The sequence below is a fragment of the Anopheles darlingi genome, chromosome 2 (genome assembly GCF_943734745.1).
Source record: "Anopheles darlingi chromosome 2, idAnoDarlMG_H_01, whole genome shotgun sequence".
NCBI classification, from domain to species: domain Eukaryota; kingdom Metazoa; phylum Arthropoda; class Insecta; order Diptera; family Culicidae; genus Anopheles; species Anopheles darlingi.
In genome coordinates, this window is record NC_064874.1 from 90,059,915 (window position 1) to 90,079,401 (window position 19,487).

The 19,487-nt window shown below is 49.0% G+C and overlaps 5 protein-coding genes across 9 annotated transcripts; 1 reads left to right on the plus strand and 4 right to left on the minus strand.

Annotated features, from left to right (window-relative positions):
* Positions 1 to 48: 48 nt before the first annotated feature.
* LOC125950849 (probable phosphorylase b kinase regulatory subunit beta) lies at positions 49 to 6,093 on the minus strand. Of its 5 annotated transcripts, XM_049679193.1 has the most exons (10): positions 5,937 to 6,093; positions 5,751 to 5,869; positions 4,636 to 5,673; positions 4,361 to 4,572; positions 3,974 to 3,988; positions 3,477 to 3,494; positions 2,827 to 2,916; positions 2,112 to 2,216; positions 856 to 2,048; positions 49 to 791 (listed from the first exon to the last, which is right to left on the minus strand). In XM_049679193.1, the coding sequence occupies exons 1-10, from the start codon at positions 5,951 to 5,953 to the stop codon at positions 275 to 277; spliced, it is 3,324 nt and encodes a 1,107-aa protein (XP_049535150.1). In that variant the 5' UTR covers positions 5,954 to 6,093; the 3' UTR covers positions 49 to 274. The 5 variants fall into 5 exon arrangements, with proteins under 5 accessions (XP_049535150.1, XP_049535153.1, XP_049535151.1 ...); XM_049679196.1 differs by lacking the exon at positions 2,827 to 2,916; XM_049679194.1 differs by lacking the exons at positions 3,477 to 3,494; positions 3,974 to 3,988.
* Positions 6,094 to 6,225: 132 nt separating this feature from the next.
* LOC125950850 (EGF domain-specific O-linked N-acetylglucosamine transferase) lies at positions 6,226 to 8,628 on the plus strand. Its single transcript, XM_049679199.1, has 3 exons — positions 6,226 to 6,941; positions 7,111 to 7,754; positions 7,817 to 8,628. The coding sequence occupies exons 1-3, from the start codon at positions 6,596 to 6,598 to the stop codon at positions 8,426 to 8,428; spliced, it is 1,602 nt and encodes a 533-aa protein (XP_049535156.1). The 5' UTR covers positions 6,226 to 6,595; the 3' UTR covers positions 8,429 to 8,628.
* Positions 8,629 to 8,808: 180 nt separating this feature from the next.
* On the minus strand, positions 8,809 to 10,543 carry LOC125950851 (phosphatidylinositol-glycan biosynthesis class W protein). Its single transcript, XM_049679200.1, has one exon. It carries the CDS (start codon positions 10,313 to 10,315, stop codon positions 8,903 to 8,905), a length of 1,413 nt encoding a protein of 470 aa, XP_049535157.1. The 5' UTR covers positions 10,316 to 10,543; the 3' UTR covers positions 8,809 to 8,902.
* Positions 10,544 to 10,899: 356 nt separating this feature from the next.
* On the minus strand, positions 10,900 to 13,683 carry LOC125950852 (apolipoprotein D-like). Its single transcript, XM_049679201.1, has 5 exons — positions 13,647 to 13,683; positions 11,512 to 11,790; positions 11,315 to 11,397; positions 11,153 to 11,248; positions 10,900 to 11,081 (listed from the first exon to the last, which is right to left on the minus strand). The coding sequence occupies exons 1-5, from the start codon at positions 13,658 to 13,660 to the stop codon at positions 10,900 to 10,902; spliced, it is 654 nt and encodes a 217-aa protein (XP_049535158.1). The 5' UTR covers positions 13,661 to 13,683.
* Positions 13,684 to 16,042: 2,359 nt separating this feature from the next.
* Positions 16,043 to 16,946, minus strand: LOC125952229 (lopap-like). Its single transcript, XM_049681581.1, has 3 exons — positions 16,672 to 16,946; positions 16,410 to 16,597; positions 16,043 to 16,335 (listed from the first exon to the last, which is right to left on the minus strand). Exons 1-3 carry the CDS (start codon positions 16,944 to 16,946, stop codon positions 16,043 to 16,045), a joined length of 756 nt encoding a protein of 251 aa, XP_049537538.1.
* Between the last annotated feature and the right edge of the window lie 2,541 nt (positions 16,947 to 19,487).

Sequence of the window (19,487 nt, forward strand, 5' to 3'; positions counted from 1 at the left end):
CATTTTCAGGAAATTATTAAAAGTAAGGAACGAACGGTGTTCAATAGACGTTTCTTTGTCATGTTTGCGTAAAATTTATTGCTTCTTCACTACGTCATGCAACAACAAGAGATTACAAAAAACAAACATCTCTTTACATCGTGCGTGCGATTCATAGATTGGCGTCCTAGAGTAAACTATGCTGCCACGCGTGTCCAGCGCCTGTCGAGTAATGGTTAAACAGACAAAAAGAATGGTTATAGCAACGGCTTGTTATCTAGGCACCAACAAACCATTACTGCAACCGACAGTGGTCTTCGACATCATCAGCAAAGTCATCCGTCGTAAGAGCACACCGTTGTAGGACACTGTTTACGGCAGCCCGAGCCAGGTAGCCCGTGGTCTGCGAGTACGAGAGCGAGAATAGGGGCGTAATTTCCTTTGTCGGGGCCAGATTGTGATCCTTGCAGTACATTGCGAACGAATCCTCGAGTAACAGATCGAGATCGAGCACTTGCTGGAAACGTAGCTCCGGATTGCGACTAAGTATGGTGGCCACGATGCACAGCAGCTCCACCGCTATCTGACGACGCTCAGGCTGTTCTATCTTATGGAGCATCTCTTCGACCAGTAACGAGAACGAAAGCTCACTTCGGCTCTTGTTGGTTAGTGTTGGCATGGCAGGCAGGTTGTGACCCTGGACCGTTATACCGTGCGGAGTTCGCTCCAGCACGTCCCAAACGAGATTGTAGAATGAATTCGGTACACGGCACAGACAACCTTCGAGCTGTCGACGCTGCAGCGTGCTGAAACTAATGCAAGAAGAACCAGTTTAATCGAAATATCCGCATACAAACCGATCTCTTTTCTACTCACTGATCCTCGTTAGCCCACTGACTAACGGTGAGCACACGTTGTAGGAGCTGTCGGATTTGGAACGGTGAAAGATTCTCAATGTCCGCTCCTTCGTCACCCTTCATCGTCAGGTATAGCCGCATAGCTTCCAGCACCCAGCCAACGCGTATTTTAAGAATGCCCTTAAAGATGTCCGGATTGGTAGCAATCAATCGGCCACAGTATAGCACCACTTCCTGTTGCAATACGGCATGAATAACATCGTACGGCTGAACGGTCGAGTACATCACGTTCTGTATCTCGGACGGTGTCATCGGTTTGTCGAAGATCGTCTCCCGCTGTCCAATCACACCGACCGTAATCTGCTTTCCGTTCACGAGCAGCGTTGTAATGAAGGGCGATATAGAGTCCACGATGTGCCGCAATAGGGAGCTGCAGTACCGCACGGCACGCCAGTAACGCAGCGAACCGGCTCGGTAGTACAGATCAGTTAGCTTCGTATGCACCGATTCTCCGGCCAGCTCGTAGTGAGATCCTTCGCGATGCAGAATAATGCCCAGGAGCTGGCATTGCAAGAAAATGGATTCCGTATTGCGCAGCGCTTCGAGGATATCGGGCGTAGAGCGTGTAGTGTACTCGCTAGCAATTATTTTCTTCTCGCGATACGATTGAGCACGCGGCACATCCGTAAGGCTCTGGTAGCCAATGTAATCGTGGTGGATCTGGGCAAACGCCGTATCGCCGACATCGGGCAGATCGGAGGTGGACATAAAATCCAGATGTTCAATGCAGGAGCTCGAGATGAGGTTCTGCAGACGCCCGATACGCACCTTCATATCGTCACAGTAGCCTTTCTTTAACATGGCCAGCAGATCGATCATCTCTTTAAACTGTGGATCGCGCATGTGCTCCTCGCGGATTAGCAAACAGACCGTGGGACGCCCCGAAAGGCGCCAGTATTTGCCTACGAACTGTAGCTCGGTTTTTATGTCATCGATCAGCAAGGCCATATCGCGGTAGAGGTAGAAATCGGACACTTCGAAGATAAGCGGGTAGCAGAGGACGGTCATGCCACAGATACGATACACCTTACTTGTACCGAGCGAACCAACTGGACGCGGTGGACGACCAGTGAGCCCGATCTTATCATTCACACCCAGCTGCTGGTACACGTTGATAAGCTGCGTCGAGGACCAGATCTGTACCGGTTCCACCTGAAGCAAAATAAACTATTAGAACACGAACCCATGAAGAGCTACACTGCGATCGTTACTCACCTCATGAGGAGTCTGCGTTTGAATGCCGTATGTCGCCATCATCGCTTGGAGTCGCATGGATTCAGCGATTAGCACAATTTGTACCACTAAATCCGTGGCTGTACCCTGTTGATCGCAATTCATCAATTTGCCGTTTCGAAAATTGAGTAAAACGATAAAACAATAATTAGACTCATATCAAAAGAAAGCTGTACAGTTAGGCCGCCGATAACGGTTTTAGTGTAGCACATTCCATAATCGCTTATATTATCGGATTCTAGCTAAACGTTATACAAACTGGAACAGAGAAGCATTTGTGTAAGGATCATTAGCGACATTCAGATATGAAAAATGATCGTTCAGTGGTTGTTAATTGATAGACCATGATGGTTAAAATGATTGGCTGTATTAAGAAACTGTAAAAGGATAACCAATTCACACAGGAATACATGTTACAGCGATAAGAACACAGACATTGTGTCAGATTTTTTAATGTCATTCCGTCGCAAAAAAACCTTTTTTTAGTAAAACAAAGACAAAACCGAAAAACACACGATCTGCCAGAAGAGAAACATTTGCCAGGAAGGACACGTTTACGGAACATAAGCCTCTGATCAACTGAAACATCGAAAACTGGAGCAAACATTGACACATTTGTCCACGTTATAAGCAGCAACGGTAAAAAGAGGGTCTGTACGGTAGCGATAAATAATCCATTTAAAATTTTGATATTTACACGCAACGGTTCGTTGGAGGATTCCGACATTTTCTCGTGATTCGCATCGTCGATCGGTGGCGGTGTGATTGGGCGATGCATCGCTAGAGCCTGAAAGCGGAAGTCGGTAGACGAAGCGAAGACACAGAACCGAATCGAACCGTAGGCATCATAAAGGGCAGAGGGCAGAACCATGGATAGATCGATGATCAAGAAGTGACACAGGTGGTGCGCATGATGAAGTAATGAATCACGCCGATAGCGATGATTAGTGCGAGCCGAGCGATCAGACCGTGGCCCCACGGCACATGCGAATCCAGTCAAAAAGATCCAATTGGTTGGTGATGGTGGTGTGAGGTGGTGGGTTGATGAGTTTTTTGTTTGGAAATTCCGTGTCAAGAGCAGCGTCCAAAAGGAAGAATCGAGATCGAACAAACAAAGAAACAAAACAGTTGCAACGGTGATTTAACGACAGCGGAGTCAACGGTCGGTTTCGCATTCGAGTCCTTAGCGGATGCGTTGCGATCCTTTGCCTACTTCGTGGAAGCGCTCACCAGCGCGCCATACAGCAAGCAAATTGCAATCGAGCATGTTAGCTGCCTTTGGGTGCAACAAGAGATAGAGAGAGAGAGAGGCAACCACTCGCCAATCCTCTAGTGGGTGATACTTACACTTCCGATTTTGGTACGCTGTCGCAAGTGCGAGTGGAAAGCAATAAGGTAATGAGAAGAGCAAGAGAACGTGATAGTAATTAAAATCCTTATCATACGCTCCCGAAACGAAGACAAAAATTGCAAAACAAAGCGGACACTTAAATCTGTCGTATAATGAAAAGGTAACTTGGATTAGGCACAATTTGCTTGTGATTGATCCAATCGATTGTGATCTCATCCAGAGCCAATTGAAGTTAGTAAAGAAGAATTGTGAACAAATCAATGATAGGGATAAAAGGAAAAGATTTAAAGCCGAAAGGGGCTCTATCAATCACTAGTACAAGCGTAACACTACATCCTACGGCAGAGCGGTTAATGGACAGTGTTGTTGAGCACGACGGTATGTAACATAAGAAAAGGTGGCCTAAAGTCAGTAAAAAGGGGGTAATGAACAGCTCGCTTCTAGCAAACGAACCATAATAAAAAGCACTCGTGAGGTAGAGACGATTACTTACAATTCCCGGTTTAGCCTGTCGAAATGTTGAATGCGGAATGTCCAAAAGAGAAAAGGAAAGATCGTAAGAAAGTGAAAGGGGAAGAGAGAACCAGTAGAGTGAACAGATGTGATCATTCCCGGTTCCGATGCGGCCTCTGACGATTTGTTAGACAATTAGATCCCCTCCCGATCGCCTAAGGACGCACGCACCCGTTGGTACAAAATAATTCCACTTTTGCGATTTGCAAATTATAAAGCCAATTAGTTTGAGCCAGCATACATCCCGGAAAACCGCCAAATGGCACTCGGCGATCACACACGCACACACACGTCACACATCAGCCTCTATACCTGTTGCTGTATGGGAATGTACATATAGCCGGTTCATGGCCAGCAGTCCGCTCACCTGAAAAGCCGAGTAGCGTCCCCCTTTCCGGGGACGATTGTACGAAGGTAGATAGCGGCGAATGGGATCTAGCTCATTGATGTGCAGTAAACCGGCTGTTAGCAGCTGTGCGATGATAAACACCGATTGGCCCCATAGGAACAGCGACTGTGAGGAGGATCGTGTATACATTCCATCACCATCAGGTGCATAGCACATAGAAACAACGGGATCTGTAATGATAGAATTCATCAGTAACCACATGCAGCACGATTCCACGCGAGTGCAATACTTACCTCCATTAGTATCCGAATGCATACACTTGCGTAGCTCCATCTGGTACTCTTCGATCTGTTCGAGGTTGTTCCTAAACACGCCATCGATGATCATGTAGGTGTAGAACATTGGCCACTCGCACTCGTACCCTTCGAAGTCTTTGATTTCACCCTTGTGGTAGTACCGGCGTGTTTTGTCCTCCAGCCGCGATAGGTAGCCATCGCGACTGAACCGTTTGAAGCCCTTCTTACCCTTCAACCGCTTGACGACGTTCAGTTTGCTCTTTTCCACCAACCGGTCCTCGTGAGAAGCGAACGCCGGAAAGGAGAGGGTTGGCAACAGGGAAGCATCAACACCTTTCGAGCTGGACTCGCGTGGTAGCATCGTCTCGAAGATGCTCCGATTACGGTTGTGCGCATCGATGTCAACGTAAACCACGCTCCAGGAGGCACCCTTCTCACCAAACAGATTGCACCCATTGATGGCTTCCAGTGCCGACTTGGCCATTCCGATCGAGGAGGCATGAATTTCGGGTGTTCCATCGTTGTACTTCGAGCCACGTTCCCACATCCCGAAATCGGGTGTACGATAAGCACGCTCCACGTAGTACACCAGATTCTGCACGAACGCTACCTCATCCTGCGTATAGATGATCTGCAAACCGGAGGTGATCATTTGCACCAGGAAAATCAGATAAATCGAGACGACGTCGATCTGCAGATGGTTAAAGTTTTCATCCGAATAGATCTCCTCTCCGGTGTCGAGATGAAACTTGCAATGCAACGCATTGACGGCACACTGGCGCGATTTAAACTTCTCCACTCGGTGCGCTTGCTTGATCCAACACTCGAGAATACCGCGCATACACTTGACGGCGGATTGGCCCAACTCATAGCTCTTTCCTCGATCATCGTCGATCCGGCGGTACGCCTGGTACAGACTCCAGATAGCCGCCGCACAGTACACGCTATCACGGATGCTGCCCACCTCCCGATCGGTGCTGAGCACCGGAAAGAGCCCCGTGATTGGACTTTGGAACTGAAGCAACTGTCGTTTCACTGAAAATCGTACCGCCAAGGACAAATCAATTAGCACAGATCTGGCCCACCAAGACTTTTTCTTTCGCAAAACGTACCAATCCCGTAGTAAATGTCCAGTTGTTTGACTGTGTCCTCGTAGTTGGAGATCTTCAGGAACTGATCCAAATTCATATCATCCAAACTGGGCTGTCGGGCCACGGGTGTTACCGAATTCCTAAAAACCAAAAAAAACACTCTTTCGTCAGATCACCTTCCGAACTCCGAGATCCGGCAGCGCTTACGTCGAGTGGCGGTCCATCCTGGTCGTGGTTCCGTAGTGTCGGCTGATTCCGTGGTGCTCCAGCAGAAGTATTTCCTGGCGAATTTTACTTCTGCTGGCCGAATTTTCCGCGAAAGAGTTGAAAAACGCAAAAACCAACTACTTTTGCCTCACCACCCCACGGCCTGAAAGTCACGAGTGACGTTTCAAAGTCACAGCTGAGAAATGTAAACAAACTGTTTTCTTTCTTTTCTTTTCCTTTTCGGAAAGACCGGCAAAAAACCATTTCCAGCAAAGTTTCATTTAATTAAGTATTTTAAAGTTATTCCGTTCGCGTTCATCACCTGATGGGTTCGTATTTTACTATCGTGAATGTGAATGAAATGTTAACTTTTGTGGATTGTGAGTTCACGATGCATCCAAGGTCGCTATCGACGATCGTTGAAAACCGGTTTGGGTGGTGACGGCGGTGGGTGGGGTAGCGTAGATAAATCTCGTGGGAAGCCGCTTCTCGTGGCCACGGCGTGTGTAATTACGGGAAGCGGCGGTGCCGGCTTAGCTCATCCAAGCCGCGTCATCCACCGAGCAGCCTTTCAAGTGCGGAGGAGGTGTTTCGATCGCGAAGCCCATTTCGAGGGATCTTTCTGAGATCCAAGAGCAGTTTACCAGAGTCGGCAGATCATGTCGGGTGTGTGGTTTTTGGCTGTGACTATCGTGGTTGTTCTGGCGTGGGGGCCGCAGGAGGGAGCGTGTGGTTCGTACGTTGATCTGCCGAAAGCGCATCTTCCCATGTACTTTCGGCGTTTCCCTGCCCTTGAAAAACAGTGCGCCGAAGATGAGCAGTGCCCGTATCGATCGGTGATCGCAAGCGAAAGTTACCAACAGCATAAGAACGGGTGCTGGGGTTACGAAGATGGATGCACGGAGAAGGAGCGCTACGTGAACCATACCTGCCCCGGGAGCCACGTTGGTTACGTGAAAAGCAAACAGGCGCAACTGGACACGTTCTACAGTCAGGCGGATTTCGGTAAGCAAATGGAGCGTCTGTATTTTTAATTGACTAGAACGGTTTACAATCTCGTTACACAAGAGCGTTCCAAAGAAAAGGACAGAGCTCGCTGTGAACACGTGGATGGTTGATCACAGATAGTTCCTTCGTCCGATCGTTAATGTACTGTCTTTTCTTCGTTGCGTAGGTTTCATTCGCGATCAGATTCGTGAGACGCACATCATGTGCGAGCCCCAATTCCCGCACGATTCATCGCTGGAGTGCTCCAAGTATCTGCGCTTCTGCCGCGGTCGTAATCTTATGATCAACTTCACCGATTTAGCTCAACGCACCGAACCGTTAAGGTACAAGATGGACGTGCTCAGCCAGGGCCAGATCGGTGGACATTGTAGACTGCACGAAGAGCGGCTGCAAGATGAGCTGCAACATATAAGCCCGCTGCAGTCGTGGGGTCCCGAGTTGCGGTTTTTCGAACGGCTTGAGCAACCACCGATTCAGACCGGACTGTGCGATGTGGTGATTGAAAAGCCTGCGTTCATTATGAAAATCGATGCAGCCATTAATATGTATCACCACTTCTGTGACTTTCTTAATCTGTACGGTTCGCTGCACGCCAATCTATCACACCCGGACGGTTTCACGACCGACACTCAGGTGCTGATCTGGGAATCGTTTCGTTACATTTCGCCGTTTGCGGACACGTTTAAAGTGTTCACACGTCATCCGATCGCCGATCTCAAGACCTATGCCGGGAAGGTGGTGTGCTTCCGCAACGTAGTGTTACCGTTGCTGCCGCGCATGATCTTTGGACTTTACTACAATACACCAATTGTAAGTGATGCATCTTCTCTTATCTGAGGCATACCTTTCATTGTGTTTTTGATTTCTTGTAGATCCATGGTTGTGAAAACAGTGGCCTGTTTCATGCGTTTTCCGAGCATGTTCTGCATCGGATGAGGATCCGGCTCATGAAGCGGCCCGATCGTCGTTTGCGGATAACGTTCCTTTCTCGCCAAACCCGCTACCGGCGTGTGTTGAATGAAAACGAACTCGTGGCCAGCATTTCTGACAATCCGGACTATTCCGTCCAATTAGTGACCTATGGTCACGAGATGAGCTTCGCCGAGCAGCTGAAGATAACGCGAAACACAGACATCTTCATCGGTATGCACGGTGCCGGACTGACGCATCTTCTGTTCCTCCCCAAGTGGGGTACACTGTTCGAACTGTACCACTGTGAAGATCCCAACTGTTACCGGGATCTAGCACGACTGCGGGGCGTACACTATCTCTCCTGGGAACGTGACAATCTGGTGTATCCCGAGGGGGAAGGCCGCCATCCGGAACGCAACGAACGGCACGCAAAGTTCACTAACTACGCGTTCGAGGTAAGCGAATTTCAACGACTTGTTGCAAAAGCAGCGGAACACGTACGACAACACACGGAATATCGCCGCTTTGTGGCTAAAAATACTCCAGAACAAACGATTAAGGATGAGCTTTAATGAGTGGAGCGGATGAAACACCTCGTCGCGATCACTTTGGTGACTGTTTACCAATGCTTCATCGTCCGTTGTGATGATTAGTTCTTAAAAAAGACATGATGCAGCCTTAAAATTGTGGCCTGAAAAAACCTACTGAAAGCTATGAGATTACTTACCCGCGTGTATTACACCGATCTTGCCCCATGTGTCCGCAATGATTAACAAACAGTATTTAATGAATTCCAAATGCATTAAGCAAAAAAGCGAATCGATTCTAAAGTGTACTTAATCCTCGTTATTTATTAAAGGCTTCTTTGATGGCCACTTAATGATCAACAAACTGAATAAATAAATAATATGATTTAGGATTTAGGATTGGAATTGTGGCTCCGTTCTGTTGTCTTTTTTGCGCTGTGCCCCTTGGTTCGATTGTAACTGACTAGACAAATACTCCTAGACTTGAATGAATACTTTTCACCGCGGCGCAAAGAATGTTTACCAAATCTTAAGCTTCACATTATTAACATGCAAAAACGCAACCGTCACGCATACCATGAACATGTAGTACGCGATAATGACGAGACCACCGGCCGTCCCGAGTAGAAACGTTTGGAACAGCATATTCACCAGTCCCGTGAGCACATTGGCGATCAGAAAGAAGAACAATCCATTCGCGTTGATCGACTGGAGAATGAGTGGCACGTATGGAATGGAGAAATCGTCAGACTTGATGATCTGATCAGGCGATTTGGGTTCCTCGAATCGTACGAAGTAGACGAACAGTTCGAACAGCATACAGAGTGCCGTCACGGTTCCGCCGATCGCCAGTATCCAGAAGCAGTAGCCCATGTTGGCTAACCGTCGTGAGATGCCGAACATGTCCTCGCAAACGTACAGCATCTTCCAGCAAACTCCCGAAACGATGATAAGTTTTAGGGCACGCCGGAGGAACTTCTTTGCCAGTACAATCTCCTCCGAAGGTCGAACGATCCAACCGATGTAGACGGAGGCCAGGAAGAGGGCAAGGTAGCCCGGCAACGAGACGATTCCTTCGCGGTTTGCACTGAAGAATCCGTCCCGCTGTGTGTCCACGCTCAGTACGTACCGCGACACACCGAGATGGAGCATCATCTCGTGACAACAGAGCAGCGTTATAGCGACGAATTTAACGCGTTCCGGATCACGCACCAGATCCATCATAAGTGTACCGACCACCTTTACGAATGCGAGCGTGATAAAGAAATTCCAGTGGACGCCATACTCCGACACGTGTCGTTGATAGTCGATCTCGTTAGTAACGAAAAATCGGGCAAATCCTAGCATCAGAAGAGGAGTAGCTCCGGTCAAAACGTTGCGTATCCTTGCCGTCGTTAGTCGCTTTTCGTCCACGGGTCGCACACGGTACACGATGCCGTTGCTGAACACGTAGAGCCCCACGCCGATGTCCATAAGTCCGTAACCGAAGGTTTCCGTCTTGGCCAGTTCTCGTGGGAAACAGTGGAAATCAACGGCTAGAATGCATACGGCGGTGACCAGATTGACGAGTGCTCGGACGCAAGTGAGGAACTGCGGTGAGCGTCCGGGAACCTGCACGAACGGTGTCAGGTGTAACCGGTGGCGCATCTGGTGGATGGCGGAGATGGCCGAAAGTACAGAAAGCGTGACTGTTATGTTGAGCGCTAGTGGATGTAGGACGGTAACCAGGAGCACAAAGGGCAGGACGATCAGGAGGTACTCCAGCAGGAACCGTAGCGGAATGTGCGATACGCCGGTTACGGCCAACAATTGGACGGTGTGAAACACGCTGAAAACCGGTGGAGCCACATGCATGAACACGTTCAGTGCCGTTGTTCCGTTGTTGTTTTCCATCTGCCGCTCGTGCAGTGCCCGATATTCCGCTGCATCCATTTTCCGCCACGAAAACCAAATTTGCCAACAAACAACAACTTCCTCTTCTTTTTCAATGAGGATTCACCTCAGTACGGCTCTTTTTTACACTTTTCCGACCCACTATTGCAAAGGGAATAACGGCTGGAGTTGGGAAACGAATTGAATTCACTCATATCACCTTTATATCGATTAAATTGTCCGAAAAACATAAAAATTTCCCATTTTTACAGCGTACTCTAGTTTCTAACCTCAAAATCAAAACAAAGATACAGTGCCACGCAGGCCATTTTTCGGAGCAAAATATTGCCTTTTCCGGCAAAACGCTCATACTTAATCGGTCATCACTGTATACGTTTATACTGTACGGGTTTGGGAGAGAGGTTTGAAATGGCCGTTTTTACCGAAGGCGGCGCACCAAAAAATCAGCTCGGCAAAAGTATGCAAAGGAAATAAAGAGTGCACAGTAAAGGAGCTGTTCTCTGGTACGATGTCTTTCAGACGTGGGAATTCATAACTCGCGACACCAAATGAAGTAGTGTGGAAAACTCGATCTTATTTATTAGCTTACATTACGTCTCTTGATTTAAATACCCCTCCTCCGCTCAACCTCGGATGGTCGTGCTTTTGAGAACACCTTTACCGACTTTCTTCAGCTCTTCGCAGTTCTTTTGGTCCGTTCGGGTAAGGTACGCCCGGGAGATCTTGGCGCTGTCCAGCACGGCGTACGCCTTCTTCATCGTCTCGATGTCGGGATGCCGTTTGCGCGTCAGAATCCACGCTACCTCTGCAAAACAAAACGCAAACGTTTGAATCTGTTGCCCAGTTTGATCGCAGGCGAAGCAAAAGCAAACTTACTGGCACTGATGAGACCACGAAGATCCGAGCACGCGTACACCACGGCGTAGCTCTTGTAATCCGTTCCGATAACCCAATAGGGGGCCTCGACATTGACTGTGAAAGTGAATGAAACGCATTAGCATAACGATTAGTGGATCAATGCGCCTTCCCGCAACTCACAGGGTGCAGTGGGAAATTTAACTGCTAGCTTGGCCGAATCCACGATGCGTGCCGATCCGCTGATGGTGTTTTCATTGCCAGTTCTGTGCGATGCGGGGTGGTGAAAGAAACGAAAGGATTGCGCAGGTTAATGTTGTGCACTTAGTATAGCTGGCGTTACCAGCCACCCCCTCCCCAAAAAACCCGGGTGCACTTACAATGAGTTTTTCTGCCGATTCAGGACGCCAATTGTGCCGTCCGGGTTGAGCGTGTAATCGGCCGTAATGCAGCGTCCACCGAGCTCGAAGAAGAATGGATACTTTTCCTGCTCGTACCAGCGGCCCAGATACGCGAACGTGTCGAAACCGGCCACCACCGGTACCTTTGGGCACTGGCCAAACCCGGGGACCTGTGCCGCAGCGGGTGCAATGGCTGCTAGCACACCAATCGTCACCAGGGGCAACAGACACGAGTCCATCATTGTCCTCAGTCGTACGCTGCGGGCGTGCAAAGGAAAAGTACAAGCGTAATCATAATGGAGTGTTAATGGGATCATTCGTTATCGCATTCGGAGCACACACGGAGAGGTGTGTTTGGAAAATATGGATGGAAAATTAATTACACGGCCACACCCGCGGTGAGTGAGGCGACGATCTCTTTGTCACACGCGGGAGATTCGCCTGCGGTGGCAGGAGAAAGTAATTTCATCTCCGACCACCGATGCACCGCGCAATGCATTGCGTTGCGATGACCTTAATAAAAAGAGCGTGTTGGCAAAACGTTTACAAAACAACACCTCGTTGAGTGCTGAAGCAAACTTTTAAGCGACGAACCCGATCCATTCGATCCGATGATCGACCCGATTAAAGAGGGGCAGCCCGCGCCATTCGTCACAGTACTCATCAAGCCACCAGAAATTAGTGCACTTTGGTCGCGATTGGTCGCGGGCTTGGGCAAGTGAGATTCATTACGGTGTGTTTTCCACGTTCCACGTGCTTTTCGGTGAACGTAGCTCGTGTCACGTATTCACGTTCCGCTCGGCATCAAGGTCGATCGACCGGTTGTTATGAAAAAGGATCTCCTCCTAATACACCAGATGGCGGGGCATGGCTGCTGTTGCTGCCGTGGGCGAACGCCGAAGGGTCAAATTTCACCTCCACCGAAATGTTGTGCCGTTGCATAATTACGAATGGTTGTAAATGTGTAAGCAAAGGTCATTAAACGCACCGAGGGCCCGCTCGTGTGGTGTAGTTGGGCGTAGGGTGTATTGTCTTTCAACATTATGCATTAACGTTGACCTTCCGAATGAACACATGAATACGTTTTGTTGATCAAGTATTAACATTCCGGTTGTCCGGCGAAGGGACGAAGGAGTTCTGCATTGTGTCATGCCGTCAGAGAACAAATAAGCAAGGGTGTAATCCACCCCAAGATCTTATCATAAATTAACACGAGATGTGTTGAACAAACAAATTACATTCGATCAAGCGAACGAACGAGTGCGTGCCAGGGTGCGTGTTACGTTTCTCGAAGCGCTGGAGCGACACTCGACGATGCGCTGCAGTGGAGCTGAGCTTTTTAGTGAGATTTTTCGGGGAATCATGTTACGAAACGGAAAACGAGGAAATTTGAAGCGGCTGCCTCGGATCTCCAAGCGGTGGGCCGCTTTCGTCCCCCCCCCCCTCCCTCCCTTCCCCCCCGAAAAGGTGGTGCATCGTGTGAGCTGATGACGCCGCCACTGATGACGGTGTGGGCTTGATATGTTTGATCGTGTTTGGGGCCGGCAGAGATGTTGTAACGGCGGCCCCTTTGCGAGGGATGGAGGGGTTTTGGGTATGATTTTCGAACCGCCTTGATAAGCTAGAGCAAAGCATTCGTGGTTCGTTGTTCCCGGTTAATTAGGGGGATTGAAAGACACCGCACAGCGATGTGTGATGCAATGATGGCGATGCTTCACGCCCAAACAAACAAACATAACACCCACCACCGGAGGAGCAACCATTACGATGCAAACCTAGCCGAGGGTTACGATGATAACATGGAAAACAGAATCGTGCTATGATAAAGAGCCTTCTGCCTCACTGCCACTCCGTTCTCCACGGTTTAAGGTGAAATTGTTTGACCTACAAACTGCGCACAAGGCAGCGAATCGATCGTACATCCCGGAGCAAACAATTATCTTTACCTCGCTCGTCTCGCTCGTCGGTGCAACCTTTGAACCACCGAACGCAAGATTATTGAAATCAAACATCCGGCAAGGTTGCCCCCAAGAGCTATCACGCTGTTGATCTACCTGTGTTGATGGGTGGTTGTAAAGTAAATGATGACGAGCATGTGCTGCATGATACCTTACCCCATAATAACCATATTGTGTACTTAAGTTCTGGATGGATCCTCCCGAGCCGCCAAAAGTTCCACAATCTTCCACGCGTGCGTCACTCGCGGCAACTGATCGTAAATGCGCTGTTCCTATTCCTCCTTCTTCTTCTTCTACTCCTTGAGGTCGAAGACAACAGACCGTTACCACTGTTCACCTGTTAATGATGGTGATTAGAGGCACGTGTGTTCCTTCTCGGTGAGATCACTTCCCAAGGTGGCTTCGGAAACACTTTATGCTTAAGATTTATGTTGATAGTAAATGATGATTGTTACCACACTTGCTTCACTTGGTACACTTGTTTGGCGACTGGTACACTGATACTGATTATTTCCACTTCTCGCTACAATGTCACGATCACGAAACAGGTCCGCGTTGCTAGACGGCTCGAGTTGCAATGCGAGCGTCGTGCTGGCTACTGTCTGATTTTAGAGGCGTCGAGTCGGCAGTCGGTGAGTCGAGATGCACGGCGAAGACTCTCGTTCCCCCCGGAGGCCAGGTAGCATAGCGTATGTGTGTGTGCGGTAGTGGGGAGCGAAAAACACAACGAGCATAAACTCTGCGATCCTCCATTTGTGTCCAGGTGGAAAATCTAATTCAGTTCGGTCACAGAGCGGTGGAGCTTCCAAAAATGATCCTCAGTAAAAAAATGAAGCCATTTCGAAGACGGTTTTTAAAACGGTTTTCATTATGTTGTTGTGGTGTGGTTGGTGAACCTAATTTCCTCCCCTCCCGGTACTCTCTTATGCTGTCGTCGTCGTCGTCGTCGCACGTGTTGCAAGCGACAACGCAAACCGTAAATGATCGCACAGCAACATGGAAACGGTTTTTGGAAGTGGCCGGGCATATAAAAAACGGTCTCGTTGCTGAAGACACATGCAAAGTCCACCGCTTGTTCGACACTATGACGCGTATGATATCACGGACCAGGGAGCAGCGAGCCGTAGGCCCCAATTTCCCCGGAGTTGCACTTTGCGCAAGTTCAAACCAAGACCACAGACTAGTCCATTGTTGCTCGCTGGGTTCACTAGCTGGCTGGCCTGGTCTGGTCTGGTCTGGACGAACTGTACCATTTGTTGTTGGTGATCATGTTTTGCGTCGTTTTTTGGTCCACTTTGTTGCGCCTGAAACACGTGTTGACCCGCTAAACGGGTCCAGCAGCATGTCGCCAAAGCATTGCACGGCAGTTAGCCAGCCAATGGTTTGCAAGAAACGCGATGCCGGGTGCCGGGTGCCGGGTGTCTGTTAAGCAGCGAAAGAAATGTCACCGTCCTAAGCCCTGGCTGTCCTACTCCGGGTGACCCATATTTTAGGAAACCGCGGGGAGCTTTTAGGAACGTAATTCCCTCAACGGGCATCTGGCGAAAGTATGTTTACTGCCAGAAAGGGGCCTGAGGAGCCTATGGTAATTGCTCAGTGTGAGTAATTTTGGGTGATCATTAGATGACGTTTAATTAGCATGTCTGCGGCGGTGGTGAGTAAGAGGCGCTGATTTCGCAAAATACCTTTCCGAGTACCATCATCCTGCTTAATGTGAGGAGAGGTTATTGTCTTATTTGAATTTGGTTAAATAGATTCAATTGTATGTTACAAGCAGCTCCAGATTACCAGTTATCTAGAGTTATCAAATCATATACCCGATCACCGGTGACTCTCTTTCTCTCTCTCCATGGATCGTTTCGAGCCCATCAATCACCAGCACCGCAGGTGGGCGCAGGGCAACCACCGATTGACTGCTCCGCAAACCCCTCCCAAGAAAGAGAAACGAACGAAGTGACACGCCGGAAAGTGATTGAACTTCTGACGTCCCCATCCCCATCACTCACGTCGACTCGCCACGTTTCTCTTTCGATACAAGAAGATAGCGAAGTGAAGATGAAGCCAAGAGACAAGAGACCACCACCAGCAACTGGTTTGTCCCACACACCCACTGCAGACGCTCGAAAGGAAAAGTTCATGCCGGTGACCCATTTTCCCGGGGGCGCTGCTTTTGCGCCGTCGTCGCCGTAAGGTTCGGTGAAAAGTCGAAGGTGATCGTGAACTTGACAGCGAAAAGCGGAACGACGGTGTGGCGCTTGGCGTGCTAAACAACCCCGGCGGGGGAGCGGAGTGGGTTATGTGTGTTGTGCGCACACCGAGAAAAGTGGCCAGAACTGCACGCTTTAACCCCGATTTCCCTTGTTCCCACGCGAGTTTGTGTTGTGCGCGAAGGGAGCACAGGATCGTGCTCGTGAAGAGATGGAAGTAACGTTTTCTACATTTGTTTTATTTAAAGTTTATCGAGTTGGATTAACAAAACACTAGGCGAATAAATAGGTAAATACTACGTGGTCGTGCTCTAGTTCAAATGGAGCAACCAACCATCTCACCGTTTAGTTCACATCCTCTAGAACAGGATCCAAATGGGCGATTGGTGGTGGTGATGATGGTGCCGCAGCAAAGATATCATTTCGCAGCTGATTCAGCTCGTCTTCGCTGCGTGCCGCATCGGTGCTCGGTTCCGTCGGATCGATGGCCGGTTCTGGCGGTGGTCGCGTCACACAGTCCTCCTGGGCGGTGCGTAGGAAAAATGTCCGAGAGATTTTGTACTTATCCAGCACACCGTAGGCACGCTGCAGCACCGGACCGGCCGGAAGTCGTTCACGTGCCATTAACCAGGCAGACACTGGGTCGTTGAGAAGGAATGAAGGCAGTCGGGTCATGGGTTTTTAGTAGGTTAGAGCGCACTCGTAAACTTACCGGCATGACCAACGGGACCGAAGGAGCTGCACGAGTACAGTACGGCAAACGAATCGTAATCCGTGTCCAGCACCATCACCGAGGCGTTGTAGTTGTACGGGAACGACGAGTACTCAATCTGGTACCGTCCATCCTTCGCCTTACCGCCCTTGTCCATCACACCCGAGATGATGCGCTCGACACCATTGCTGGGGAAATGCAGCAGCAATTAAAAACCTTTCGACTGCCGGCCGTGGACATACTATGGGCTGCGGGTACTTACAATCGATTGGTGTACGCATTCCGGACGTAGATTTTACCATCAGCACGCTGTTCGTACGTTACCGAGACGCACTTGGTGGCCACTTCGGTCACCGTGAAGTAACGTTCGATCTCGTACCACGTCCCAAGGAAGCGTGTCCGGTTGAAGCGCAGTATCGGTGAATAGTCTGGACAGGTACCGAACCCAGGGATCTGGCCACTTACCAGACTAGCGATCGCTACCAGACAACACAACGTCCCGACCACTGTCCACTGTCTATTCCCGGGAATCTGCATCCTGTCGGCGAGCTGAGATGTGCACGATCAGGGATCCCGGCACAGAATAACCTGACCAGCGCTGGCGGGTGTGGGCTTTTATATTTGTTGTCTGTCGTGCCTGCCCATCCGTTGTGGGCTGTGCTGTTTACTGATGCCACCCAAGAATGACGATGGCCATACCTTTCTCCGAACGGGCGGCGACGGCGGGTGGCTTCAAAAGAAGAGCATCCGTCTCCGGCACGAACTAGTTCCAAGATTCGCGTCGATAGCGCCGGCCCCCTGCGGGTCGTGCGGAGGTGTCTACTCGATTGTAACCTTTTCCTCTAGGCCATAAAACCGGGATGGGCTCTCTCTCTCGGTCGGTCGGTCGGTTCCAGTGGGACACACCTTGGTGCGGACGCTGAAATTGGGCCAACGATCACCGAGCCCATCTGACGCCCATCTCCCAAGCGCGCATCTCTGGACGAGAGAGATGAACACTATCAGCAGCGACCTCACCGAGCTTCGCGGAGATCGTCAGCATTATGTTGTGATCGTGGGGCTGTGAGCTTGTGATTGATCGATTGCGAAACTGGATCTGTTCGTTGTGGTCGAAGAAGATGATGCCGCTCTATGCTGGGATGCTGCTGCCGTGAGCACAATTCATATATCGCTCATCGCACGGTACCGCTTGGTTGGCAAAATTAATTGCTTCCGGGGGTCTTGTGGTGGAATAGCGGATCTCGGGTGTGTTGAAGGCTGAACGCAACGTGAAATTGGAAAAATAAGATTATAATTACCTACCCCGGGTGGAAGATGTCGTGCGGATGCGCGATGATAACGGCGAAGAAAAGGTGTTGAATGAATTAAAACGAATGCATTAGATAAGATGGCTTTAGCGATCGATGATACGTCGATCAGCATCAATTTCCTGCAAAAATATTGAAACTTACTGGGTGAGGAGGAATCGCTTTTTGGGGTAGTGTTTGATATTTGTTTGATTTGAGTAGATCAATTGATTTAAAGAAGAAGCTATTCTGAATAGTTATTCATTCCTATCCGTTACCAGGATTTTATGTTATAATAAACATATAAGAAAGCTTAGCCAGCCGTGTGTGTGTGGTTTTAGCTAAAACAATCAAATGAAGAAACCATACGAAGCACTTTATTCGTTTCATTTGATGAAAGAAAGTTTAAATGATTTGTCCTTTCGTTGCATGGTATCGTCCAAATTTCAATCCTCCTAATGTTTGTAAGAAACACGTGGTCTATACCTTTTGCAAGGACTTATCAAAAAACCTGAAAATAATTATGCTGCTATTTATGTTGCCCTGAGTGTACTCCCCCAAAAAGCTCCCCCACTAACTCTCTTAAAAGCTTTCAGGGAGTTAACGGCTCGAAAACTCAACAATTACAAGCGCTAAAAAACTAAAAAATCATTAAAAAATTGAAAAACTATTTAGTAATTTAGTGGCTTGGTTTGACCTTAATTTAAAAAAATCCCGGTATGTAGCTATTCCCGACATGAAACAAAGACACGTGATAGCGACAAGATATGTGATGTTGGTGTTCCAAGTGGCTTAAAGAGCTTCAAGCAAATACTTTAAGGACATCTCCAAAGGAAATATGACTGTTTGTTGTCATTTGATATGGATGATCTGCTTTCATTGCAACAAAGCAACTGTTAGGCTCATCAAAGATGAAGTTCTCTACCACCTGAACAAAGACAGAATACCAGAATTTCGTTTAAAAAATGATTAACGGAAAACATTCCCTTGCAAGCAACTTTGGGCACACTCGATTGCCAACCGTAAAGGACGTTTCTCCTCCTTGTATGTAAAGCCTCTCTGAACTTTCTCCTCGATTATCTCTCCAACAAGATATGTAATTTCTCCTCCGAAAATGCTCTCTTGCCCGTACACGCGTGTCCTTCGTGTGGAGCATATCATTTTCTCCATGTTCGCTTTACGTTCGCTTGTACGATAACGCAACAGCTCGCGTTGTCACGACGCCTCTCGCGGCGAGCTATCTCCACAGAGCCCAGTGCCTCATCCCAGACTAGGCTTCTCCATCGTTCGGCGAATGGCCAGTGGTTCGGGCTCAAGCTGCGCTGCGTATTGAATTACTCCCGAGTTACTCTAGCTACCGCAGCGGGTTTCAAATTGAAAGCCCCAAAACAGATACACACACGCACACGCAACAGCAGCAGCCCCAGCAGACCAAACCGGAATCCCTTTGCCGCCTGGCATGACACGGACGACGGACGACGGGCCAACGACCGATGCTCGTGGCCCGGGCTTTGACAATCGGTTTTCGGCAACTGCCAGTGACGGATCGTTTTGCGTGTCAGCAGCGCGGACCAGTCGTGATACGGTTAACAGTGCCACGGGAGATTCGCTTGTTGTTCCGACCATCGAACAGGAGATAGTCCCCAAGAGGTACGCCGTTTGTGTGTCGTCCTTACGCTCCAACAGCGCAAACGAGAGCAATCGAGAGAGAGAGAAAGAGGAAAATGGAATGGGGAAGCGTAGGTTTGGGTCGGGAAATGTGTGCGAAGGAAAAATTATACATTCCAAGCGA